The sequence below is a fragment of the Heliconius melpomene genome, chromosome 14 (assembly GCF_056956725.1).
Source record: "Heliconius melpomene rosina isolate 202511_hmr_F chromosome 14, ASM5695672v1, whole genome shotgun sequence".
In the NCBI taxonomy this organism is placed as follows: domain Eukaryota; kingdom Metazoa; phylum Arthropoda; class Insecta; order Lepidoptera; family Nymphalidae; genus Heliconius; species Heliconius melpomene.
The window spans coordinates 2,584,840-2,612,329 of NC_140402.1; the positions used below are offsets into that span (position 1 = coordinate 2,584,840).

At 33.4% G+C, this 27,490-nt stretch overlaps 4 protein-coding genes across 7 annotated transcripts in view; 2 read left to right on the top strand and 2 right to left on the bottom strand.

Moving 5' to 3' along the window:
- Positions 1-619: 619 nt before the first annotated feature.
- RpL12 (ribosomal protein L12) lies at positions 620-2,261 on the bottom strand. Its single transcript, XM_085197086.1, has 4 exons — positions 2,099-2,261; positions 1,947-2,020; positions 1,080-1,260; positions 620-845 (listed from the first exon to the last, which is right to left on the bottom strand). Exons 1-4 carry the CDS (start codon positions 2,133-2,135, stop codon positions 643-645), a joined length of 495 nt encoding a protein of 164 aa, XP_085053212.1. The 5' UTR covers positions 2,136-2,261; the 3' UTR covers positions 620-642.
- Positions 2,262-4,014: 1,753 nt separating this feature from the next.
- On the top strand, positions 4,015-6,949 carry TSG101 (tumor susceptibility gene 101). Its single transcript, XM_085197085.1, has one exon. It carries the CDS (start codon positions 4,200-4,202, stop codon positions 5,400-5,402), a length of 1,203 nt encoding a protein of 400 aa, XP_085053211.1. The 5' UTR covers positions 4,015-4,199; the 3' UTR covers positions 5,403-6,949.
- A 337-nt stretch (positions 6,950-7,286) lies between these two features.
- SerRS (Seryl-tRNA synthetase) lies at positions 7,287-10,731 on the bottom strand. Its single transcript, XM_085197084.1, has 8 exons — positions 10,278-10,731; positions 9,867-10,083; positions 9,536-9,696; positions 8,885-9,066; positions 8,581-8,671; positions 8,025-8,281; positions 7,774-7,900; positions 7,287-7,514 (listed from the first exon to the last, which is right to left on the bottom strand). The coding sequence occupies exons 1-8, from the start codon at positions 10,596-10,598 to the stop codon at positions 7,386-7,388; spliced, it is 1,485 nt and encodes a 494-aa protein (XP_085053210.1). The 5' UTR covers positions 10,599-10,731; the 3' UTR covers positions 7,287-7,385.
- Positions 10,732-11,261: 530 nt separating this feature from the next.
- The window catches only part of Rme-8 (receptor mediated endocytosis 8), a 33,640-nt gene continuing 17,411 nt past the window's right edge, over positions 11,262-27,490 (top strand). The window contains exons 1-27 of one of the 4 annotated variants that reach the window (XM_085197674.1): positions 11,262-11,360; positions 11,770-12,119; positions 12,351-12,697; positions 13,926-14,061; positions 14,391-14,509; positions 15,337-15,483; positions 15,629-15,728; positions 16,172-16,210; positions 17,394-17,566; positions 18,369-18,576; positions 18,814-18,969; positions 19,290-19,532; positions 19,959-20,135; positions 20,415-20,606; positions 21,008-21,216; positions 21,632-21,791; positions 22,180-22,280; positions 22,545-22,719; positions 22,989-23,191; positions 23,381-23,501; positions 23,676-23,840; positions 24,030-24,181; positions 24,339-24,540; positions 25,035-25,220; positions 25,745-25,880; positions 26,408-26,592; positions 26,744-26,932. In XM_085197674.1, coding sequence (XP_085053800.1) covers positions 11,781-12,119; positions 12,351-12,697; positions 13,926-14,061; positions 14,391-14,509; positions 15,337-15,483; positions 15,629-15,728; positions 16,172-16,210; positions 17,394-17,566; positions 18,369-18,576; positions 18,814-18,969; positions 19,290-19,532; positions 19,959-20,135; positions 20,415-20,606; positions 21,008-21,216; positions 21,632-21,791; positions 22,180-22,280; positions 22,545-22,719; positions 22,989-23,191; positions 23,381-23,501; positions 23,676-23,840; positions 24,030-24,181; positions 24,339-24,540; positions 25,035-25,220; positions 25,745-25,880; positions 26,408-26,592; positions 26,744-26,932 — 4,560 coding nt within the window. In that variant the 5' untranslated portion in view covers positions 11,262-11,360; positions 11,770-11,780. Of the gene's footprint in view, positions 11,397-11,444; positions 11,618-11,769; positions 12,120-12,350; positions 12,698-13,925; positions 14,062-14,390; positions 14,510-15,336; positions 15,484-15,628; positions 15,729-16,171; positions 16,211-17,393; positions 17,567-18,368; positions 18,577-18,813; positions 18,970-19,289; positions 19,533-19,958; positions 20,136-20,414; positions 20,607-21,007; positions 21,217-21,631; positions 21,792-22,179; positions 22,281-22,544; positions 22,720-22,988; positions 23,192-23,380; positions 23,502-23,675; positions 23,841-24,029; positions 24,182-24,338; positions 24,541-25,034; positions 25,221-25,744; positions 25,881-26,407; positions 26,593-26,743; positions 26,933-27,490 lie in introns of those variants that run through there. The other 3 variants (XM_085197673.1, XM_085197672.1, XM_085197675.1) reach the window with 3 other exon arrangements.

Here is a 27,490-nt window from a genome sequence, read left to right on the forward strand (position 1 = left end):
AATAGCTGAAGATGTCTAGACGTTATAAAATATATTTGAATGTCATCGCCGGAATTGCCATAATTTTTGTAGAAAAAAAATGCTTTTTGGTATATTACAAACGTTGGATTATAAAAGATTCTTTAATTCAGTGTTATTAGGCTTCGTGAAATGATAAAAAATCCTAATTTCTTTAGGTGGTATGGGTTTGAAATATTTTAACCTAAATGCTTTTCTCGTAAAAAGAGCGCAGATGCTTCTTCTCCCTGTATAATGATATAAAATACATGAACCTACTTATTTTAATTTTAAATATTATTACAATGTTTAACTAACTAATACTAGAGGCCCGTGCGGCTTCGCCCTCTTGAAATATACGAATGTTTTATCAAGTGTATTTAAGAAAAAACCGACCAAGCGCAAGTCAGATTCGCTCACAGACGTTTCTGTACCAATTTCAGGAACTTTTGTCAAACTAAGTTCTCTTACGATTTTTTTAGATTGTTAATGATATTGTATTCTATAAGTATTAACTTTAGTATATATGTATTAAGAAAACATATTGTATTCAGTTTATAGTATCTTTATACTTGCTTCTTGAAAAGATTTAGGGATGATTATTATAATAAAACCAATCACATTTATAATTATATCTTATGAAATTTATTCATCAATTGTTAATTCACCACTGTTGATGTCTGCAATAAGGTCATGAGGTGGTCTTCCATCTATAGTACAACCTACAGATTGGGCTGTACCAAGGATCTCTTTAACTGTTCCTGAGAGGTACCTTGCCATTGATCTTGGCCTCATAACTTTAGCAATGCCAATAACATCTTCCAATGTGATGTTACCATTATGTTTAACTGGAAATTTAAAAGATATACTATTAGTTGGATTCAAAATATAAAATATTGTGCATTATATATATATATATATATATATATATTTTACAAATGTCATATGAAGGAAACTATATGAACTTATTATTATTTCACTTTTAGATACAAATGTTTTTAATTTAATTACAGTAGCAGTTTATAAATGATTGAGATTAATAAATAAAATAATTAAAATCTTGATAAATTGATAAAACTTACTATTTTTCTGCTTCTTACGGTCACGAGGAGGCTCTTTCAAAGCTCTAATGATAAGTGCTGCAGCAGAGGGCACTACAGATATCTGCGCCTGTCTGTTTTGAACAATCAGCTGCACTGTGATCTTCAGTCCTTTCCAGTCTCCAGTAGCTTTAGCTATATCATCACCAACTTTCTTGGGGGACTGTGGCATAGGCAAAGTTATTAGAACACAGAATTATTTAATAACACAAAATAACATAATAACATCTGATACATGCTAGAACTAAAAACCTACTAAGAACACTATAAAGCCTGGTCCGCGACTCCTTATTGGGCATTCGGAGTAGCCGCGACAGGGAAATGGTATCCTGAGTCGCGGGTTCCTTCCATCCGCCACCCGGAAGGACGCGCCTGGTAGGGAGGCACCCCCCAGGATCATACATCACACGACGAAATTGTCAATGCGAAATTGTTATGTTGTATATTGATATGTACTTTAGTCAATTTAATGTAATTGTAAACCTACATCTGCTTGAACATTTAAACTACTGCTCTTAAGTTTAGAAGCGGTAGTAAAAAGCATCGAATATTAAACTGATATATATGGTGATATATAAAGATTACAAGAAAATTACAAGACGATTGATTTCACATTGCCAAATTCATACGGCGTTACCATACATAAGGCATTTCATGTACTTAACATTACTATTCAATAATAATAAATGTAAATGCCCAATGGTAGTAACGCCTGGAAATGTGCACATACACGTGCTGTATTTATAATTAAGTACTATTTGTAATATCGTAGAAAGCTCATACGAAACCTAACCTATCAAAATGATAACCTATAAATTTCACTTATTTGAAATAGATCAAAACACTTACCAGACCCAAGGGACCAATTTTAGGAGCCAATGATGACGTAGCACCAACTTCTCCTCCAACACATCTCAAGTTAACTAAAATTTAAAAGAACCAATGTAAGCACTATATGTTGATACAATTCCAAGCTGAAACACCGAAAAACATGATCTTACCGATTTTAATTTCGTTAGGATCGAACTTAGGAGGCATTGTTCTGAATAAATCTAATATCTATTTAAGATATTAAACAAAATCCAAAGAGATTACTTTGGATTTAAAACTGAACTGCACAGGAACGTTCCGTGAACGTTGACAGTCCGTTGTAAAAGAACAAATAAAAAAAAAATACTAGACACTGACAAATGACATCTCTAAAATAAATGTTGTCAGATTTAATTATTATGCAAAGCCTAGACTTATAAGCTGCATTATTTTCACCGTACCATTTTATGGTATATAAAAAATATATTTAGTGAATACATTTTTTTTATTTAAAATCAACTTGATGATTTTTTAACGTATTCAAACAACCATCTAATTAATAATACTTTCTTCACTCTACAAACGCTAAGTTGTCGATTCCACAGTTGACTAATAAAGTCTTCAAACCACCAGTTATAAGTTTAGCTTTTACTGTAAGTATTAATGATAAATTTTTTACATGACCTGTTACTTGCCTAGGCTACGGTAGATTTATTAAGTGTATGTCGATTATAAAAATGTCAATAGTAGTATATGATGGATCAGGTAAGATGAAAATTCCAGAAAAAGTATTAAATATTTTAATACCTACCGTTTATCAAATAATTATAGATCCAAATGAATGGGGGCTTAAAATTTTTTAGACAAATTTTAAGATTCCGCTGGGATACATGTAAAGTAAAATCTTGAATAAGTATGTCTATAAGAATAAAGTAACATATGTTGGGATGTTATCAAAATTCTAAATTCAAAAATTCAAAATATTCTTTATTCAAATAAACTTATAATAAGCACTTTTGAACAAAAAGCTACCACCTATTCGGAAGGCACTTCTGTTGAGAAGAGCCGGCAAGAAACTCAACAGTTGCTCTTTTCAAAATCAATGGTACAATCTATTACATTAGCTGGCAGCTATCCTTCCTGACATTCAATAGACATTAATTCCATACATGCTTATCCTCTAAATATTCTTGAACAGTGTTATACGCTTATTTGTTAGAATTTTTTTTACAGATATTTTAAATTTTTGTAGTGGCAAACTAAGAAAACACTGCGGAATTTTATTATATACATGTATACTCAGACCCATAAAGGATTTATTAACTTTTTGGAGGCGAAAACTTGGTGTAACAAGCTTATCTTTCTTTCTCGTTCCTATCGTATGACTGTCACTATTTTTGACAAAGACTTTAATAATAAATATTATGAATTATGAAATTTATCTAAATCCAACACTTGAGATAACGGATTTTAACTCTTTCTTTAACATGCAATTACTGGATATACTCATTTAACTTAATTTAGAAACGTTAACTCAACATCTTATCTGTTGTACTGTAACTTAAAAGTAGGTAGACCCCGCACGAGATAAACGTATGTTCTGTTCAGGCGTAGTGAGGGGACTTAAGGGGGGTCATCAAGCTCAGGGCGCTACTCCCAAAGGGGCGCCGAATGGTCCGCAAAACTATTTGAATATTTGTATGTAGTCTGGAGACGCTGAAGAAGTAATTTGGCGTTGCGAATTAAGCTCACTACTCCTCTGGTTCTGTTAGAACTTACCATTGCCTGAAACTAGTTCCGGTCAGTTCTAAAATCTTATCAATTTGTATCGATTGGTAACTACCAATAATGGCACAATAGTGTTTTTACATAGACCGATTATCTAGTTACAAGTTTTTATTTTTTATTTATTTTTAACTAGATAATCGGTCTATGTAAACACAACATTAATAAAATAACAAAATGTGTCGCATTGTATTTAGTAGCCTTCATGCAAACTTCTTGAAAAATTTAAAAATATAAAAAGAAACCCTTGGTTATGTCTATTCACCTCGTTATTTCTTTTCACCCTAGTAAATTTGGTACCTATTCTCTAGTCTTCTATTTTATATTTTTTTTGTCTGTGATAAAATATAGACGACAATATCTGTCATCGCTATAAATGACTCTTCATTGTAATTTTTAGTGGATAACTGTCAAATAACAAATTATTTAGAATTTAATTCAACTATCAAGTTCTTGTCATTGTTTCAATATTTTATTTGTATCCATTTTTAAGAGTCCTTAATTATTATGGACCATAACGAGGCTGTGTTAAGGGCACATCTGTCGAACTACAAGCACCGAGATGTTACATTAAGAGAAGTGATTAGTGTGATTCAAGTATATCGCAGTCTTACTTATCGTTTAGAAGGCTTTGTTTTCAATAATGGAATTAGAAAAGATTTGTTAAATCTTGAAGGTACTATACCGGTTAATTTTAAAGGCGCATATTACAACATCCCAGTCTGTATTTGGTTGATGGATAAACATCCACAAAATGCTCCGTTGTGTTTTGTTAAACCGACAGCAGATATGTCGATTAAAGTTTCTAAATATGTCGACCATAATGGAAAAGTATATTTACCTTATTTACATGAATGGAATCCAAAAACCTCTACATTACAGATACTTATACAATGCATGGTATCAGCATTTGGAGAATTACCTCCAGTGTTTTCTAAGCCTCGCAATGCAACTCCACCGTATCCTATTAGTCCATTTATGCCTCAACCATCAGGATATCCATACCCACAAGTTAGCTCCTCTCAAACAGGGTTCCCAAATTTTACTTCATATCCAACAACATCAAATTTACCATATCCAAGTTTTGGCACACCCTATCCAGGTTCTGCTACTTCTAATGGTGCACCATTTTCTCCACCCAATGCAACTCCATATCCACCTGCAAGTAGTGGTGGCTATCCTGGAACAGATCTAACAGGTGGGACTATAACTGAAGAACATATTAAAGCTTCTTTATTATCTGCAGTTGAAGATAAGTTAAGAAGAAGGCTTAAAGAACAATCTCAGCAGTCTCAAGCTGAACTTGAAACATTACGTAGAACCCAGCAAGAGCTAAGAGAAGGCAAAACTAGGCTAGAAGATATATTAAAACGATTACAAAGAGAAAGAGCAGAATTGGATAAAAATGTAGCAACCCTACAAGAAAAAGAAAAAGAGTTGCAAGCTGCTTTAGAACATTTAAGTGAGCAAGAAAGTGTAGATGTAGATGAAGCAGTTGTCACTACTGCTCCATTGTATTCCCAACTTTTGAATGCTTTTGCTCTTGAAGCAACTTTAGAAGATGCAATTTACTATATGGGTGAGGCTTTACGTAAAGAAGTTATAGATTTAGACACTTTTCTAAAACAAATGCGTATTCTTGCCCGTCGTCAGTTTACTTATAGGGCTTTAATGCATAAATGTAGACAAAAGGCTCAGCTTGCTTGTTAGTGATAACAACAGCAAAAATAATATATATATTATATATACTTGAATACACTCAATATGTATTGATAGTATTATATAAAATGTTAATAAATTATAAATCTTATCAAAGGTTCATAGATTAAATATGCATTGATGCAAATATGTATTAGTTATTGCCTTTTACATTTTGAGTATGTAAAGTGATAGGGAGGGTATATATTCTAAATTGTTATTATTATTTGTTTATTGACTTTTAACTTAAATTCAATTGAATGTTAAACTGTTTTTTCATAAGGCTTCATAAAATTTAAACCTTTAAAGCCTCAATAAAATACATAATACATTTTTTACAATCAAGCATTTATAAACAAGGTAATTTAAATTTAAAAATATTACAATAATAACATGATAATATCACAAATTTCCCCATACAATGTGACATTGGCATAGTGAATAGCGCTCAACAGGCACAGTCGGAATGCCATAAAATAAGAACTGAACTGAATATCTTAAATCAATATCTGTGATGTACATCAAGACTTTGTGAGTCAGATAGAGGTAATAATTTTTATGATATCATAATTATATTTATATAAATAAATGTATGATTTAAATGAGAAAATCCCAGTTATATTCAGATAGATTTGTTTTTTTATCATAATATATGTATGTTGTAAATGTTGCATGAGGGCCATTAGCACACTATTTTAAGTTATGTTTAAAGCTTTTTGTGTTTAAAAAAAAATAAGAATATGAAAAAAGTTTTAAGCATTGGTATCTCCAAATTATGCAATTCACACAAAAAGTCAATAAAATTAATAACAATAAATATTGTAATCATGTAGCTCTAGGTTGTAACTTCAGTGTTTTATATCATGTATTCAAAAGCTTTTTTAAATGTAAAATGATGTTATTTTGTATAAATATTCAATATTTTTTGCATGAAGTTGATATATTAGTAAGTATAGTTATAGTAATATTGTGTTTTTACCTGACGTAAAATTACTCATACAACTTTATCATATATCATAAAGTATGTTAGAATAAAGATATAAGTAGTTATGATGCAAAAAGTATGATAACTATTGTAATTGAGAAAATAATGGCTGTAAGCTATTAAGAATATGAAATTGAAAATGATTCACCATGAGGGTGGGTGTCCATCAGTTGCAGTGCCTGGGACTTGTGACCAAAGTATACTTTAAGCTCATCTCTACCTAACCAATTTTAAAATGGTTCTGACAGTGGCACCTTCAAAATACACACTATAAATTAATTGATGGTAATTAAAATATATTATAATTTGTCTATTCCAACAAAAATTAAGCTTACAGCTAAATAAACAAAAAAATGATTTAATTGTAACTAATGTAAAATGATATACACATAATCTTTATAATAAATGTATTCTCAACATGTTAAAAGATGTGACTTTAAAGTTGTGATTTTATTATGTAATAGTATTGTTTTATATTATTTTTTCATATATAAAAAGTGAAGAAATTTTTGTATGTATGGTTGATATTGAATTGAAATCTGATTTGATTGTCACAATAAATTATAAAACACGATTTCTTTGTTCATTTTATTAAATAATTCTAACAGTGATTTTGTTTATATTGCTCATCTGAATAATAATGTCCTATTAGGAAAAATACTTTTTGCTAACAGGACATTATACTTGAGGTCAGTAGTGGCGCAGGGGCACAAAGTGTGACTGTAAAACCGGCTGGTTGTGTGTTTGATCCCCACTGAAGGTGATGTATTTATTTAAATTTATATTTCTTTGCTCTGGTGTATAGTTTCACTGCGTTGAATTCTGCCACTCAATACACAATGGCACCAGAATAGGTGCTTAGGTACTTAAAATTGATATTTTAAAACAAAAATATAAATGAAACAAGACAATAAGCAGAACTGTTTATTGTATAAAGAAATGCTTATCTGCCATCAAAGCTTAGCTTAGCATACATATAAATAAATGCGAGATGTTTATTTAAAGATTGCTTATTTCTTTTCTTTTTTGCCCTTCTTGTTGGCAGCGGCCGCCGCCTCTACGTCTATCGGAGCTGGTTTCACAAACGGTATGAACTCCTGATATTGTTCTGGCATCCAGACCTTCAAAGCGTCAGGTACCTGTAAAAGTGTGTAGTTTTTATTTTTCGAGACATTGCGTGTCCAGTACGGGAACCAACACTGAATTGTATCGAAAAACGATTTATTCCCCGAGTTGGTCAAACCCACAAATATAATGTTTACAATCAAACACTGTGCCTCTGTTTTACAATGGTCTCAAAGAAGAAACAATAACAGTAACATATTAATGTATTTTTTTTTATGATCACAAATTGCTTTTAATATTTTATGCACAATATAAAAAATTTAAATTTTGTACCTCAATACCGCGTTCGCTTTGACATACTTCCAGTATGGCACAGATCACTCGTGTAGTAGCACACATGGTCGCGTTCAGCATATGCACATACTCTGTAGCTGCATTCATTTTTTTTGTTTGGCCATACCTATAAACACATTGTGTATTTTTAAAATTTGATTTTAATGTAAAACCTCTAGTTTTGATAAAACTAGATTCAAGTCATATATTTTTTAATCAAAGAGTTGTTGTATAATGAATATATATTATACCTGACCAACAAACGCCTGGCTTGATATTCTAAGCAGTTGCTGCAAGATACCAGTTCACGAAAAGCACCAGATCCTGGAAACCATGCTTCAAGATCCAGTTTCTTTGCAGCCGCGTGGTTAAGAGCTCCTGATACAATATTCACAACACGATATGGGATACCTAATATCTTATAGAATTCTTCGGCATTGTTAATCATTTCATCCATCATTTCCCAAGATTTGTTATCATGTGGAGATGTAAGGACAAATTGTTCTACCTACAACAAGATTTTTTTTCGAAAGATTGAATCTATAACAATAGTCTTATACTTATTTCACGTAAGCAACTGGTTTGGGAATGTTGAACAAATGAATGAGGAAAAAAGGTTTATGATGGTAGCAAGCGGTAAGCGAGGTAGGGGGAGACCTCGGTTGATCTTCTAAAACACACTGTGTTTTAATAATGGAAGAAGGTAAGAACCGCAGGCATAGTGAGGGGATGGGGGCAAGGAGGGGCATGATACTCCCAAAGGATCGCCGAACCATTTTATTGTTGTATATAATAAAGATGATATACCTTTTCAAATTGATGTACCCTGAAAATACCACGTGTATCACGTCCGTGTGATCCTACTTCTTGTCTAAAGCATGTAGACAAGCCAGCATACCTAAAATATAATATTAATTTTAGGTAATAGATAGATAATTTAATAGGACACACTCTTTTACAATAATGTGGGACAATATCGGTATATTTATTTATTTATAGAATAACTTGTAATTTATTTTTATAATTTGTAATTATAATAATAAATTTCAGGTTATTGATTGATATATGAAAACAAATTGAGAAATAGATAAAAGTCAATATATTTGCTTACTTTACAGGTAAAGATGATTCAGGAAGCCATTCATCTCTATGGTATGCAGCAATAGGTTGTTCAGATGTGGCAATAAGATATTTTTCTTCTACAGCTACATCTCCTTTATTTTCAGAACCCTTTCCTATTACCTTGTATAGTTCCTCGTCAAACTGGGCCAACTGAGCTACTTCTTGCATCACCTGCATGCATCAAATTAAATCATACTTTAAAAAAAAACTAATATTGTAAATTTTATTAAATGATATTAATTGCCAATTGAAGAAATAAATAATGCGACATATTTAAAGGCGTCTAGAAATGTGCATTTCAAATCTATTCTTATCATATATCACTAATGATAGGAAGTAAAATAGTGAGATGATACTGTGAAAACAAAATCATGGTATACCCAAACAATGCAAAAAACAGGGATATTTATTTTTAAATATAAAACCACTGTATTAAATTTATATACTTTAGCAGTTTCATTAATATTTAAATATATTTTAAAATGTTTGCCTAAACAGGATTAAACTTAACAAAAACCTCTCGACATGTTCTTATTAAAGTTCTAAAGGCCTGCCTTTAGAAGCTATTCCACCATAACAATGTTTTTATATACAATTTGGTTTATATATTTTTTTTATTAGTAATAAAATCAATATTTACCTCCTTTCTCATGAAGAATGGTGTGTAAAGTGGTGTGTATCCCTTTTGCAAAAGAATTCTAAGAGAGAGTTGAACCAAGGCTTGTTCAAGGAAAACTGCAGGACCCTTTAGATAGTAGCCACGCCCACCAGATACTGCAGCTCCCCTTTCCCCATCCATACCTAGAAGATAAAATGAAAATATTTTTAACTTTTCAATTTACAATATTCTACTGCATCATTAATTAAAAAGGAAACTATACAAATAACCAGTAAACTCATAATAATATAATTTTTTTATAACAAAGTGTTCATAATTCTATATATTTCTGTTATAAACTCTTTTAACTTACCATCTATCATACAAATAAGATCCACATGAGAATACTTTTGCCGGACAGTACAGTCACCAAAAGTTCTTTTAACAGCATTGTGATCTTCATCATCATCTACAGGTACTGACTCATGTAAATGGTTACCAACTTCTCTAAGTGCCGATGAGCGTGCTTTTTCTGCAGCTAATAAAGCTTGTTCATTTTTTGCTATTGCTTCATCTATGAGTACTCGCACCTAACATTATTTTTTTTTTTATTATTAATGAATTATTTGTGTGTATTTTAATATACATTACTACATTTTAATATACATTTAATAAACAAGTACCAAAGAATTGCATCCTACCATATGGGTAGAAAAATGACAGTGCATTTAAAGTGTTATATTGATGTTGTATTTAAAAGTAATAATATATGTGATAAACCAACCTTTTTAATTTGGTTAACTGTTAAAGGTCGAAGTTGTTCGCCTGTTAGATCTATTAGGTTATTAGAAACGTCTTCAGGAACTCCTTCATCTTCTGGTCCAATAGGTTCTTTATTTTTCATCTTCTGTCCAATCTCTTTGCTGCATACATTTTTAAGTTTATTTAAATTATCGGCATCGTGTCGCAATTTTCTCCATAAGGTATCCTGTTCCACAACAGTGTCTACTAGTGCTACATCTTTAAAGCGTTTACGTTGATTTTCACGAATTTTATCTGGATTACCGTCTTTGTCGGCGCGAAATAAATCTAAATCTAAAACCATTGTCGTTTTAAGTTAAAAAGGATCTATAAGAAACTTTTATTATTCAAAAAGTATTAATGCCACCGCACTAATTATGACGAAACTCGAAACTTTAGCCTTTTGGCAGATTCACATCTAGGATCTGACAGTGACAGCTGTGACTACTGATTGTTTCGTTTCGTTGGCCGTCGTCATCTACACAGAACACAATTACTCATATTTACTCATCATTTACTCATTATGGTCATCTAATGTATAAGTCGTCTACTCTAGACCTGAACTTACAAAGCCATATGAATTGGTAACAACAAAAATAGCATCAGCAAAGAAATATATAACAAATAATAAGTAAATAATACAATATTTTTATGAGTTCATATAACTGAAAAGACCATCTGTCTATATTTCTATTATACATTAGAAGCGAAGCTCTTTTTACGGGAGCAACATATAGGGAAAAATAATAATGACGAAAGAAAGGTTAACCGTAGGATTTTTTTCATTTTACGATATTTATCCATACTGTTTTATGTTTGAAATGACGTTCAATAATAAAAGAATTGTTACTATGCATGATAAGGAATAAAATAGAAATTAGCTTTTTTTGACAACTGCAACTGCAACTCTTTTTATGACAATATTTTTTGGCAATCTTTTAATTGTATTGAAACTGGCAATACTAGAGACAGATGTCAATTTGGCGATTGGTCGGCTAGTTTTGACCTATCTTTTTCATATTTTGCTGAATGTTTTGTATACTATGTTAATCTTACTAGATTCTAGGTGAATTAATTTATTTTATTGATTTATTTAAAAATTGTAAGTAATACAGCAAGTTTTAAAATTATATCTAATAGTTAAATAATTTTGTTTAACATATTGTTTACACGTCTCCAATATCCGTCTTCTTCGTATTTACAAAGGGGAGGATACTTATTGGTAAAATTATTTCTATATACATAGGATATATAGGATAAGGACTTCATTTGTTTTCAATATTCATTCTTGAAAAACAAATATGAGTCCTATCAGATCACCAGGTTTGTTAGTGTTTAATGAAAGTAATTTAAAAGGATACCCTTATATTATTAAAAGAATAAAACAGTAATATTTTGCTTTTATAGTACAATTCATTAATATTTTTTTAATTATATAAATTATTTTATACTATAAATTTCTTTTTTTATTGTAGGCAATGTTAAGATGATTCCGCTTAAAGACAATCAAGATGTGGCTACTTTCCTTGTCACAAAACATTCCTGGAAAGGCAAATATAAGAGAGTATTTTCTATAGGAACTCATGGGATTACTACATATAATCCTGATCGTTTAGAAGTGACAAACAAATGGTTATATTCTGATGTGGTTACTGTTGCTTCGGCAAAACATTCCAACTCTACTACAAACCATGACTTTACTCTTGTTATGAAGAAAGACAAAAAAATAGATTCAATGAAATTTTCGTCTGAGCATAAATGTCTTATTTTAACTGAAGCTTTTAAATACAGGCACTTGTTTGCTGAGAAGCCTAAAGATGTTTTTGTAAGTTACTTTTAAATTTTAATATTTTACTTAGCTAAGATTTCTTTTTCTGACTTTCATGTGTTGAAAAGTAAAACTCAACACTGCTATGTGTTGTTACCAGAGTGATAAATAGAAAATGCTTGATGTCTCCTGAGTGGGGATTGAACGCACAACCATTGCATTACTGTCATATGCTGAGTTGCTGCACCACAGTGCATAAAATTTTATAATACACAATATTAATTACAGAGATACCAGGCCTATAAACACCATTGGAGTGGGACACGGCTCCCCATAGTTTTAGAAGTTGGACCATGTTCTCTTGAGCAACTTGATCCATCTACACACACTTTACTAGCAAGCTATCCGTATTGTGATATACAAGGCATTCTTCCAGTGAGAGATATACCAGGAGGTTTTGTATTAGCTGTTGGTGGTTATAGCCGACTTCATCTATTTTCAAATGCAATGGATCATCAGATTATTATTAATAAAATGCTTGAAATGGCAAGCTTGACAATGAGTATTAGTATTAAAGTGCTTTCTGCTACAATCACTTTAGATGACTATCACAACCAAAGATTCGGCAAGTACAGGTAATAATGAATGATATAGAGAATGTTTATTATTTATTTTAATTAATTAAGCTTTTTACCCAACTTTATGCATATAATTTATAGTGTTTTATTATTTTGATAAGGTATGCTTGGCACTGATTAAGTGATGGTTTTATTTTTGCACCATATCAATTTAAATGTATTATATGTTCATAATCATTGTAGTAAACAATGGATTACTATCTGAAAAGCAAAATATTACAGAATTTCCATTGAGATTGAGATTGTTGTTCAATGTGACAGTATATAACAATAAACGGTTTGTATGTTGTAGTATCTAACAATAAATGGTTGTAGATTCAATCCACATCCAGGGAAATTAATTATTTTTATTTTTCCAAAAGTGACATTAAGTACTTTTCCACATAAAAACTAAAATTCGGAAAAAAAAAAAAGGAAAATGGCTCGCAATTTTCAGCTTCTCTTTGCCTACTAGATAAAGCCATTGAAATTAAATAGTAGTAGCATGAAATTTTTTAATTATTATTATTTTTACATTAATTCAAGTAAAGAAAACATAATTTTTGTGGTCCAGGGACACATGCACCTGACTTGACTTGACGAGACTCAAGTCAAGCTTGATTGCCTGACTTGAGGAAATGAAATATCTAATATTTTCATTCATTACCAAGTCTAGTAGATGCAATGTGAAGTTTCAAAAAATTGTAACTTGTAGATAAATTGTCATTTACTCCATAAAACTAATTAAAACTCACAAATTGTGTTTACTTAGAATATGTTGCTCTATTTTTAACAAAATTATTAATATGACCTTTGTAATTTTATGTCATCTATTTTTTCCAGTTTGATTAAGCACAATGATATTATTGTAAACAGTTATACACTGTTTATAATTTGTTTGATAAAAGCTATGTAAAATGTTAAAGTTGTTTTTAGATTATATATTATAGACATTTTAAAGAAATACTTTATGCAATTATTAAATTTTATGTATATATTTATTATCATTATATACGTCTGACCGTAATTGAGCTGTTTATGGGTTAGAGTCCTATATCAGAGAATATATTATTTCCATTTCCTTTCTTCGGTAAGAAAGCAAAGCGCGGTGTTTAGTTCCGTCTTTCAACATGTAATGTCCCGAAAATTGGACAAAAATTTGAAAATGGAATGATCAAAAAAAAATAAAATAAAACTTAACTTTAGCATCACAGTATATTATTTAATAAATTTTTGTTTTTCATAGTGGTGATCAACATCAAACTTCCCTAAGCGAGTTCTTAGTACACAAAGTGAACCCAGCGCGTCACATGGAGCCGATGCGGAGAACTCTCTGTCTCTCTGACACATGTATCCTGGAAAGAGATCCGCAGACATATTCTGTATGAAGTTTGGATTATTATATGTATATTGTTTGTAACTTTTGAAATTTTAGTATGTCACTGCTAGCTTTATATTTAACTATTCTAATATGATAATGTGAATCAACGTTAAGTAACTTTGTGTTTTTGTATGTTAATAACTAGATTTGTGTATATTTATACTCATAATAAAAATTACATAAAAATTGGCAATTTAATGGAAATCACTTTTAAGTAAGATTAAGCTTTTTAAGTAAGATTAAGTTTTAATTCGATATGTCATTGTTATATAAGATTTAAAGTTTTCACTTTACTTTAATAATTCACGTATTAATGAAATAATATTTCAGGTAGTGTGTTTAAGGCCACTCAGCGACGTATTTGCGCTAGTACGAGACCCGGACCATCCTCAAAAATTTTCTATTGAGTATTTAAACGGGCAAACTCGCACATATTTAGCTGGTGAAAGGTAAATAAAAACAAATTTGCAAAATATTTATCCTTTTAACAACTTAAACAAATTACTTAAAATTACTAAGAATAATATATTAGTTATTACAGTATAATAGTTATAGATTTGCGTAGTACATTTGTGCCTTATCTAATCTTTGCAATAATAGGAATTGTCTGGCAGTTTCGTTATTTGAAAAAATGTTGTAATTGAAATATAATAATAAATATTTATCATTTTGTTTTGAAAGGTAAAATTAAATATTATACTTGTGATTGCGCCTCGCCCTGTCGTTCTTGTGTATTATGTAATAAATTTTAATTGACGCGCTCACATATTTTGTTATATTTACATAAAGATATTAACATATGTGCGTATGTTTTATTCTGATGTATACGCTATATTACTGTATAGTTTCATCTAAATGTGTTCATGCATGCAATGTATTTTTTATGTTATCCTTAAGGCTTTATGATAATAAATTATTTTTAATTTCCCACTGTAGTAGTAAGACATAGTGTGGCGGTCAATTCCACACGTCAAATGTCCTTTGTTCAGTTGGTAAATGGAGAACGAAGTTACTTAGTTCTCTGTTCCTATCCTACTATGTTTTTTTTTAAATATTTTCAAAACATTATTTTATATTTAGGAATATTTGATGAAGATATTTGTTTAGAAATATATAAAAATTAAACCACTAAGGTATATATTCATATACGGGTGACAAATTATCGTTTAGTTGCCAGAACGGTTGAATAATTTTCAAGCAGCATGGATTGAAATCACGCTACATTAAAACTTTTATACGTTTTCTAGAAATAAAACTTATTTAATTATTTCATCAGAGACTCATTACTAGCGTCGCTGGTGGACGGCGTGCGCTCGGCGGGCCAGCGCGACGTGCACGTGCGCTCGGGGCGCACGCCCCGCGGGCACCGCCTCGGACCGCTGCACCACGCCGTTGACGAAGAGACAGAGTCTAACCATTTGAGGTATGCTCGTTGGATATTATAAGTTTAGTGGGTGTAGTTTGTAGATCCGTGAGAGGCGTGAGGCAAAAAGATTTATTCTTTAACTTGAAGATCCATCTTAAGCTAAAGAAACATGCAGAAATAATGTTTGTGTTTATTATTTTAGATTGTTTCAAAACCCTGTTGGAATGTCAAGAGCTGAAGTGATAGAGCGCTTCAACGCGAACGTCGGTTACAGCGGTCTCATTTACTCTGTGAGCCAAGATGTGAGTTCTTTTTTATTATTTTAAGCTAAAATAATTATGAAACTGCTTTACTTATATTTGCGCTCTCATAAAAATATTATTTCTTTTTTAAGTTTAGTAGTATTATCAGATTTATATAAAATGAAAACACGATATAGGGCAGCTAAAATGACCTAATTAATAATTTTTGCTTACATTTAGTAGTCCAGGTTCAAATTTATTTCGAATAATACATTGTGATTATCATGATAACATGCTTGGCTGTTTCCTTATACTACTTTCGCATTTATAAAAATCTATAAGATTAAGATTCCAATTTGAAAAAAATCTGACCATGTTTTACTATTTTTAAAAGCAATATAATATTTTATATATTGTATGTTGTAAAATATAATCGCTTCTGTACTCTATATTGCTTTAACTTTGTTAAAAGAGCATGTTAATTATATGTTGTTGCGTTGTAGGCTCGTCCCCTGTTGTGGCTGTTTCTAACGTGGGATCTTGTAAGTCCCCATAATATTATTATCTGTCCCTTGCCTAATTCCAGAGTAAGAGGTGATGTTAGGTTACTTTTTTTTTTGTTAAAAACATGTATGTTCTATTTTTATTTCTTTCTTTTTATAACACTACATAATATAGTTTCATGTCAGTACTCTTATTTCAATTTTTCAATAAATTGGGCTAAATCTCACCCGGGTGATTATTTACGAAAATCCCTACTCGATGAAATTAAATATTTAATATTTTCAATTCTTCGCTGGGGTGTCGAGGCGAAGCGCGGCGTTGAGTTCCGCTACTCAACACGCACTGGCTGCAGAATTTGGCGGAAAATGGGTAATGCAGTGTTACGAACACTAAGTTTGTGACACGGTGGTTGTGCAACCATATAGTTTATTAGCTGCATTTATAGGGTGATGTTATATGAAACAGTGTAAAGGTCTTTTTAATTAAAGCTTTGTTCAAAAAATTTATAAAACATAAATGTTGTTAACTAATTTCCCTAAGGTCAGCTCTACTTTTAGGTATGCCCATGTTTGCGTTGGGATATGAAACTTGTATTACATTTTCATAAAATCTTTTACGTAATAACTAAAAGGCCTTATTGGCTTCAGTGTGTACTTTGAGCATTTATTATGGGTATTTAGGGATTTGCAAGATATAATTAAATTAACTGTGGAAATGGTGTTTTTTAAATATTAACAATAATATAGTGCTTAATAATGATGTATATATGAAGTGCATTGCATTTACTTTAAAGAGAAAATTAAGAATGCTTATCGCTTTGTAAATAACGCCAACTTTAGCTGTGCTAATACTTAATTTATGTACATAATGCAATGATTGTAATCTTTAATTGACGAAACTTTTTAAAAGTATATGAATATATACAATACATGTTTAAATAGCGCGGGGTTGAGTTTTGCCACTCAACACGCTATGATTTAAATAACTTGCAAGGTGATAAGGCCGTTAATTTTGCTTAGATAGCCGACAGCTTTGCTCTACAGCGCAGCGGCGCAGAATTTAACTCTAAACGTCACGGTTGTGAGTTCGGTACTCACTCGAGGGCATGTAATATTTTCATTTGGCCGCGACGAGACAAATTGCGATGTTGAGTTTGGCCAAAATAAAACTCAATTAAAATATGAAATAAACATATTATTATGAATTTTCTCGTCCTTACAGCGTTTGTTCGCGGAGAACAAGGAGAAATTGATCACTGGCGCGTTAACTGCCATCATGACAAGTGCTCCAGCAGGGGCTAACTTGACCTTGCGAGAATTGGAAGCCCAGTTCCACGCATTAAGAAGGCTGTGTGCAAGTAAAGTCGGATTTGCAGCCTTTACCGCGTTGCCTGGGTAAGTTTATAATACATGTTTTGTAATAAATTTATTCATTTTTTAAAGGAACCCATTTAGTCGGAATAATCGTGTATATTTAATACTATACATTTTTAAACCCGAGGTTTCGCACAATTTACAGTAGTCTGTGGTCATGAATGGTGGTAGACGTGGCATCCATTTATCAGTTGATATAATTATTATATAAGACTACCGTCAACCATTTTATCTTGAGCTGACTTTATCTTGGCCTCTTGTGTGGTGGGTTTGGGATTGCAAAGTTTTAAATAGGTCTGACATAGAATGTTTCCAGCTATCTTTTCTATTGTAATTAGGTTGTTCTTGTATTTTAATGGCCTCAAGGATTATTCTAGGAACATATTTATTTTTCTCAGCGAGCATGTGGGGTTTATCAAACCTAAAATACTGGTGGTGTATGTCGTTTATCTCCCACTCACAGCTGACTTCGATACATGATCATTTAAAATGTGTAATAATTGCGAAAATAATAAACCGTATTAATTAGTTTGCCTTGTGATATACAGATAGTCTAATAAAAGCGAACATTTTCCGCACATGTTTTTAGATACTGCTTGTTGAGAGGTGGAACACAAATCTACGTTGCTTGTATCAGATCGGGAAATTGAAAATAAACCATCGATCCCCTAATAAAGATCGTACTAACAGCAATGGTTGTCGCAATTACAGTCAGACGCTGTCTTTGCGCCACGACTAACTAGTATTAGTAGATTTATGAGTATGTTAGACTAAACTAAAACTAAAAGTAAACTAACTACTAAAAGTAGATATATAAAATCAGGTTCCGTGAATGGATGGGCAGTGCGGTGGTAGGTGCACTACGTCGCGAGTGCGCGGCATGCAGCCACGCAGCCCTGGACGCACTGTGTGCCCTCCTGCAGCCGATGCACGCGGAGCCGGACCTACGGCAGGAGCAGCTGAATAAAGCTAGTATGCTGGCGTCGGCCGCCTTCCTTGAGGGCTTGCTGGCTATGTGGGCGGATCATGTTGTGAGTATATTTAGTGCCTACGACGACCGACTTTAGGTCGCGGCGGAAATATTCATTTATTAAAGTTTTAATAGCTGTGGAGTGTTTGACGACAAAAATAACTTTTCTTTCGCGGATTTTGTTTGAAGAACAGGCATGAAATTTGTATAAAATCTGAAAATAAACTATTCTACAATAGGTGTCTTCTATAAACCGCGTAGAGGTACGATAAAATAAAACAATATTTATTATTTCCAGTCAGCGGGCACGGGTGCGCTCGTGGTGGCGGCCATGTTGGATTTCTTAACGTTCGCTTTATGCGTGCCATATAGTGAAACCACTGACGGCAAGCAGTTCGACCAGCTACTAGAGATGGTCGCTAGTCGTGGTCGAATTATATTTAAATTGTTTGAGGTACGTTTTAGTTAAATATAGTTTTAATAATTTGACATTTTTAAGTTGACATGTTTAAGTTTATAAATTTTGCGAAGTGAGACAAAATAATAAATTGTTGTGTGTGTGTTAATAAAATGTTTCATAAGCAAATTCGTTTTATTTATTTGAATAAGATAATCATTCATCATGTAAATAACTAATAAGCATACATCCAAGTGATAAGATTGATTTTTAACCGAAAAAAATAATTTGATAAATAAAATAAATTTTAGTATATACATATATAGATATAATTCAGTCATGTAAAATCCATAAATGTAAATAATTACTTGTTACAGCATCCTTCAGCAGCCATAGTGAAAGGGGCAGGTTTAGTCTCCCGCGCCTTAGTAGAGGAAGGCGGTGGTGGTGTAGGTTCGAAGGTACAAGCCCTCGCCCTTGCTGAGGCGGCCCTACCCCGTCACCTGCTGCACGCACTGTACGCGCCGGCGCGCCTTCAGCGGCGGCACCTGGCCAGGCACCTGGTGGCGCTGTGGCTGGTCGACCACGCGCCGGCTAGTGATCTGTTGAGACGTATTATGGTATTTTTTCTTTTAATTTAGTATTTAGACCATCTATTCTACTTTATGCACAATTTTCTAAGCATTGCGTGTTGAATGCACTCAACGCCGGAATTTATTTTGTTATTATCATTTATATTATAAGAAAATGAAATAATTTATTCTCATGAGTGGGAATCGAACCCACAGCGATGATTATAATTAAACGACATTGATTAAAATTTTGAAAATAAAATTATAATAAAAAAATATATAGTTACGTAGTACGTAAAAATACGTAGATTTGATGAATGTATTATTTTCCATGCATCCAAACTCCACGTTAAGTAACATTGTTTCTTTTATGTAAATCAAAACCAAAAAAACAATTCAATAATTGTGTTACGTCATATTCCAACAGCCACTTACATACGGTCCATTAATTAACCGTAACTACTATAACCACAGCCTTCAGGGCTCCTCGCGTTCCTAGAGTCAGCTGAGGCTCCGCCCGCGGCCGCACTGGAGGCGGAGCGCGTGGAAGAACGTGACAACCTGCAGCTGGCGCAGGCCGCTGTGAAGCCCCGCGCGCCGCACTGGGAGGCGCTGGAGAGACAGGTCAAGTACGTGGAGAAACATATTGAGGTGAGTTATTTCAGTTGTTTTTTTAGTTGCTTGTAGTCGGAATATAGCAGGATAGTCAGAATATAGCAGGATAGTCAGAATATAGCAGGATAGTCGGAGACAACCTCGAGTTCATACATTCCATTTTTTGCTAAGCCGACGACTTGTAGCCACCCTGACGTTAGAGCAGTGCATTTGATATTTTTTTTTCTTACATTTAATTATAAAAAATTAAAAGTTTAGTAAACCTAACTTCGAGGCGGCCACGACTCGTGATACTCAAAAGTATGATTATTCCAGCACTATGCGTCCCTGGCGCTTCAGCACTGGGCGATGCGTGCGCGCGGCGAGGCGAAGCGCGACGCGGTGCGGGAGCGCCCCGTGGTACTGCGGCGACGCCGCGAGCGCGTCAAGTCCACCGCCAACTGGGCCATGTTCTACTACCAGTTTCATAGAGATCACGCATTGCCGAATCTCATATGGAATCATACGGTTAGTTTTACATATTTTTTTTGGGACATTATATATCGGGGACATTATGTGACGCAATCATAATTTGTTTTAATTTGTTTGCTTCTTTTTTAGCCTGAGAACAGACGTTTTACTATATCTTCAATAAAGACCAGACTGTACCAAATCATATTTGACATCCTACTTAACTTTATTTAATGTAACAATTATTCATTATTCTATATCTTATTTTATTTTTTTGTTTATAAAAAAAAGAATGGAAATAAAATTTTATAAAAGTTAGTACTAAATGTCTGTGATTGCTGAACTTAATTTAATTAATTAGTCCAGTAACTTTTTAACTTTATTCAAATTATTTTGTGTAATGTTAAAAAATGTTTGACGATCGTATATTTCAATAAGATTCGGTTTTAAATATTTAGACAAGGGAAGAACTTCGTAACGCACTAGAAAACGAACTACGCGCATTTGCCTCCGACCGTGAAGTGGCTGGAAACACGTTAACTTCTTGGAACCACGCTGAACTAGAAGTACACTATCAATGTCTACAAAATGAAGTTAAAATTGGCGATTATTATTTACGGATATTGCTTGAACAGAAGGATAATGATGACAGTCCGATTAGAAAGTCGTAAGTTTATTGTGTATTATATATTTTTGATAATAATTCATTTTCTCCAATGTAATTGACTTTCTTGTGCCCTTGTAATAAAACAAAATGAAGTTACGATACACGTTCTCCACGTTCAATCCAAATTCAAAATTTTACTTTTTATGCGATTGAACTTAACGCCACAATTTTTCACACCAAAACAATGAAATGAAAATAATAATTTAAATATCACTTTTCTGGTGGGCCTAACTGTAATCAGTCAGATGCTGCCCCACGAAATATTCGTGAATTGTTTATTCTGTCAATAGTAATATTACAGAATTCTAAATGCATCTGTATATTTTTAAATATATAATGTTATTCTCAAATAAAATTTTAAACAAAATATAAGCTTATAAGATAAATAATAATCTAATATGATAAGATTTTTCAGGTATGAATTCTTTAATGATCTATACCATCGGTTTCTATCGACACCGAAAGTGGAGATGAAGTGCATGTGCCTACAAGCGATGACCATTGTCTATGGTCGATATTACGAAGACATTGGACCTTTCGCAGATACTAAATATATAGTTCAAATGTTAGATAGGGTAAAAATATTTTAATATTTTTATGTTCATTTATTTTAATTTTATATCGTATATAGGTAGGCAGAGATAAACAAGTATCATTAGTGTCCGTTCACGGCTTTCTGCTTGAATTCTAGACATTACTATTTTAAACCCTGTCCTACTGCGCCTCAATTTCGGTTTCACTTTGAATATTGCATATATGTAGAGTGCTCAGAGAAAACCTATTCAAGTTTAGTCTAATCAAGGGAGGGAGGGAGCGAAATAATAAAAATAATTTTTTTTTTCGACCGTGGGATCTATTCCACAACCACCACTTTTTTAGTTAGACAATCCCATTTAGTTATTATAGGCTCTGTAAATCACATTTATTTTATTATATTATTAATCTTTTATAATTATCTTACAGACATGTGACCGAATGGAACGAGATAGATTAGTGCAATTCCTATCTAAACTAATTTTACATAGAAAGAATGTTAGTGAGATCCTGGAATGGAATGGCATAAGGTGGGTTTATAATTTTTTTGTCATTTTTTTTTGCCTACATTCGTTATTACAAATATTTTATATTTTATTGAAAATTACAAATATTTATCTATTATAATAAACATTTTCGTTTGTTTATCACATGGTTTGTTTATAAATTAACATTTCAAGATCGAAAACATAAAAAAGGTTATGCCTAGAAAGATATAAAACATGACTTTAAATAAAATATATAATATGTTATATAAAAATATGTTATATATAAATATATAATATGTATGCTAGAATTCTCGTTGAGCTGATGACCCTCGCGCACCTGCACACGTCGCGCGCGATGGTGCCCGCACAGAGCAACGTCATAGAGGGCCCCGCGACGCCCGGCGACGGGGACCGCGAGTGGTACTACAACTTGGAACAGGGGGACAAAGTGCTGAGGAAGGGGCCCGTGAGCTTTCAACAGGTGGTGCTCGATATTTGTTTTTGAGAGTATATGTAAATAAAATTCTATGTGAAAATAATGACTGTAAAATAATTTAGGCTATTACATGGTGATTGCATCACCATGTAATAGCCTAAATTATTTTAATTTCCCCACCATTGCATATTAATGATCTATGGTCTGTTTAATTTATTTAATATCAAGAAACGTTGAAACAAAAATAAATATATCTATATTTTTAATCATAAAATATAATAATAAAAATTAAAACATTCCCTATATATTTCCAGTTAAAAGACCTCTACAAATCCGGCGAAATTAACAACAAGACGAAATGCTGGGCGAACAGCATGGAAGGATGGCGGGCGTTGGGCGGCGTGCCACAGCTGCGTTGGAGCCTTGTGGCACGGGGTGCGCCCGCCCTCACAGAGACTGATTTGGCTGCGACCGTGCTCGACCTGCTTATAGCCTGTGCCAGATATTATCCTAGCAGGTATTGTTTTTATTTTATACTAGTGGCCCCCGGTTGGATTCGCTCACTTGTACAACATTATTTATTTTATTTTCTCATCTCAATTACATTTATGATCTAATAACATAAATATATAGTGGTATAAATTTTCCATATGTTTCGTTCGTTTCCATACTAGATAACACTATATTTTCCAAATTATGATTTTAGGGATGAAGAAGATGCGGTAATAAGGCCCTTGCCTAGAGTTAAACGATCGCTATCGGAACCGGCATGCTTGGCGCATGTTGTGCAGTTATTACTGACGTTTGATCCTATACTTGTTGAAAAGGTACGTTATCCATTTACGTAAAAAGTGTATATTTTATCTATACTTAATTTTACCGCAACAAGGAAATAATAAAAATTTGTGTACTCTTTATGTGAATTAATTTATGAAAAAATAAGAAGAATATGAAATGCTTAATTTTAAATGTAATAAAGTTGAATATTTTTATTTTTTTAGGTGGCAACTCTGTTATACGAAATAATGCAAGATAATCCCGAGATATCGAAATTGTACTTAACTGGGGTGTTTTACTTCATGCTTTTATACACTGGTTCTAATTTGTTGCCAATTGCAAGATTCCTGCGGCTCACTCATATGAAACAAGCTTTTCGAGCAGATCAAGTCAGTATCTTTATTTTTTAGCTTTTCACTGTATCCCGCATATAGGAGTGATAGTTAGACAAAGCCGAAATTGGAATAGGCGAAATCTACTAAATTAGAAATTATAGTTTAATGACAAATGTAACAGAAAATTATTTAAGGAGTTATTTAATCTTACAATGTATTATCAATTCTCTTTGACTTTTACAGACGAGTTCAGATATTATGCAAAGATCAATCTTAGGGCAGTTGTTACCAGAAGCAATGGTTTGTTATCTTGAAAACCATGGAGCTGAAAAATTTGCCCAAATATTCCTTGGCGAGTGGGACACGCCTGAGGCTATATGGAATTCAGAAATGAGGTATGCATGTTCGTTAAAAAAACAATTAAATTTATATAACTATAATTTCCATCCAATAAATAAATAAAAAATATTAACCACCTTGAACTTTCACTATATAAAATTCCACGACTCGCCGACTGTAATCTAACGTAACGCCACACTTCGCCACCAACAGACGCATGTTGATAATGAAGGTCTCCGCGCACATCGGCGAGTTCACGCCTCGCTTGCGCGCGCACGTGGCGGCGCGCTACCCTTATCTGGCGGTGCCCGCCGTGCTTTACCCGCAGCTACGGCACGAGCTGTTCTGCAACATGTTCTATCTGCGCCACCTGTGCGATACCCACAGGTTTCCCGACTGGCCGATACCTGATCCGGTATGTTGTTTTATTGTAGTGGTATTTTGTGGTAAGCAAATGGTGAGACGTGAAAGATGTATGACGCGGCTATGAAAACAAAAATCTATAAATTTAGATAAAGAATTAACTGATTATAAAAACATCTGTTATTGTGGGCATTCGTCAATGTAATAACGCCGCGCCCGTTACCAGATCAAAGAATTGAAATATATCCATCGCGTTTACAGTCGTACACTTTTACTATTGCGTCACGGCATGCATTTTAAATAAATATGTTAAATATAAAGCAGAGACATAAGTAGTGTTTGTGTAAATAGAGGATACTGTATAGTGAAATAAGCAACTTACTCCAATCTACTCTAGCCAGATCCATTGCAGCTATAAATAACCTCTCGAAGTTTTTTAATCTGTAGCTTAAAAACATATAATATATCATAATAGTACTCCACAATGTTTGTTTATATTAAAACTTTTTGACAATATAATTCAATAAAATAACTTCCAATTTCTAGGTTGGTCTACTAAAAGATGTTTTAGAGGCGTGGCGTCGTGAAGTAGACAAGAAGCCAGCGTCAATGACAGCGGAACAAGCTTACATGGCGTTGGGATTAGAACCCGGACACGATGAGGCGGCTGTGCGTAAAGCATACTACCGACTGGCCCAGCAGTTCCATCCTGATAAGAATCCTGAAGGAAGGGTTGGTACATTCATTTATCTATATATTAGTATGTTAAGTAAATATATACACTCCTTTACACACTTTTGTATAAAATGAGATACACATTGCTATGTTATATAGTTTAGATAATTTTATGTATGAATTTTTTACTTATTTTATTTTATTGTATTTTTTTCAGTTAATGTATATCCTGCACATAGCAGTGTTGGTAGATGGAGTCTAAAAACATAATGTTGAGACACTCCTTTCCTATTAAGACACTTTTGTTCCCCACTTTCCGTTGAATTTGGAAGGCATTGTGTGTTGAGTGGCGGAATTTAATGCAGTGCGTTGCCTCGTCTCCTGAGCAAGGAAATTAAAATATCAAATATATCATTTCACCGGGATTGAAATGAAACCACAACCTGGTCCGTTTACAGTTGTTTGTATCCTTGCACCACAACTAGCCTCTATTATTTTTATTTAATGATCTAGGATAATTTTACACTTAAAATTGTAGTATGTAATGAAATGGATTTTCATTAAAAATGGTTATTTTGCAGGATCGATTTGAGGCTGTGAATCAAGCTTATGAATTCCTATGCAGTAGAAATGTATGGAGCGGCGATGGACCAAATACAAACAATATTCTACTTATACTACAGACACAAACTATATTATTCCAAAGATATTCTGAAGGTATATTTTTTAATATGGAGTTTTTGATGTCGAAAGTAATAATTGATATTTATCATATATTTATAAAGTTTTATAGTACACAAAATTGCTGCATTATTGAGCATTGAAAGTGGATTATTTTAACAACCATTAAATTATCCAATTTTTATTCATTCTATTAAAATATGATTTTTTTTCATATGGGGCTAGGTAAACTTTTTCAATTGCTGTTATATTTTGCGATATAAAAAAATAAATTGTTTCGAATATATATTTTTCTACTTATTGAGTAATGTGTAGTATGTTTACTGCTTACAGTATATCTAACTGGGTGCCTACCCTGCTGTTGGGGGTATTTAATGTTCAGAGTTAAGATACCCAGTTTTCTACTCACCACTCCACCGGAATTCAACACCACGCCTTTGAGATTGGGAATTGAACCCACAACCGTCCCGTTGACGCTCGAACGTGGTGCCGTTGCGCCATAACTTTTATTATACTACTCTAAGGGTAGTATTTTTTTAAATCCATTATATTTGTTCACTTAGTGCTGGCGCCATACAAGTACGCGGGGTACGGCGCGCTGCTACGAACAGCGAGGCTAGAGGCAGAGGCTGAGGCGTTGTTCGCGCGCGACGCGTCCTTACTACCCGCTGCCTGTGAACTAGCGCACGCCACGCTGTCTTGTTCTGCGCTTAACGCCGAGGAACTCTGTAGAGAGAAGGGACTCGAGGTTTGTTGGATTTATTTGTATATCTTATATATAATCTGGTCAATATCATTGGAAGTCGCTAAATGTCCAATAGTGGGCATCGAAAGGCCAATACAGTGCTGATTATGATGATCTTACAATACCAAAAAAACCTAAATAACATTGTGTACAGGTGCTTCAAGAGGCGCTATCCCGCTGCGTCTCGGTGCTGGGCGGCAGCAACGCGGACAGCACGGCCGCGGCGGTGTGCACGCACTGCGCGCGCTGCTTCGCGGTCGCGGCGCGCTTCCCCGCTTGCCGCGCCGCCTGCGCGCAACTGCCGCAGCTTTGTGCCGACATCGTGCCTCTCCTCAAACGCCCTGTGAGTATAATACGTGCTGTACGAGCAAGCGCGTACATGTAGCGCTTAGCATGCATTTTATATGACCTAAATTACTCAATACCAATATTTTAATTATAATAAGTCAGTTCATCGCTTTCGGTCATTAAGAGTACCGCGCGTGGCTCAATACATTTTTGCATTTAATTCATTATACTTTTAGATGCATTAATATTATATATTTATGATAGAAAACTGTTTTATTTATAAACACTCGTACGGCATCCCGTACATATTGGTCCTTCGAGCCTATAGAAAAACGGAACCCTTGACCTCCGCGGGTGTGCGGTTCCGTATATCGGTGTACCTGTAGAGACACAGTGCATTAACTATAAGTGACTTTCGTGTACTACGTGTACTGTTCGATCAAGAAGAATAGTGAGTAGTATTCGACCCTTGCTGTGACATTAAGAGTTCCAGTGAGAATCGCCTGAACACCAAGGATTCAGGCGCAGATTTCAAGTAAGATCTGTCCATTTATTTTATATTATTTCTCTCAACGATGTCGTCGGTGGCTGATATTTTGGCTAACCAAAAGCA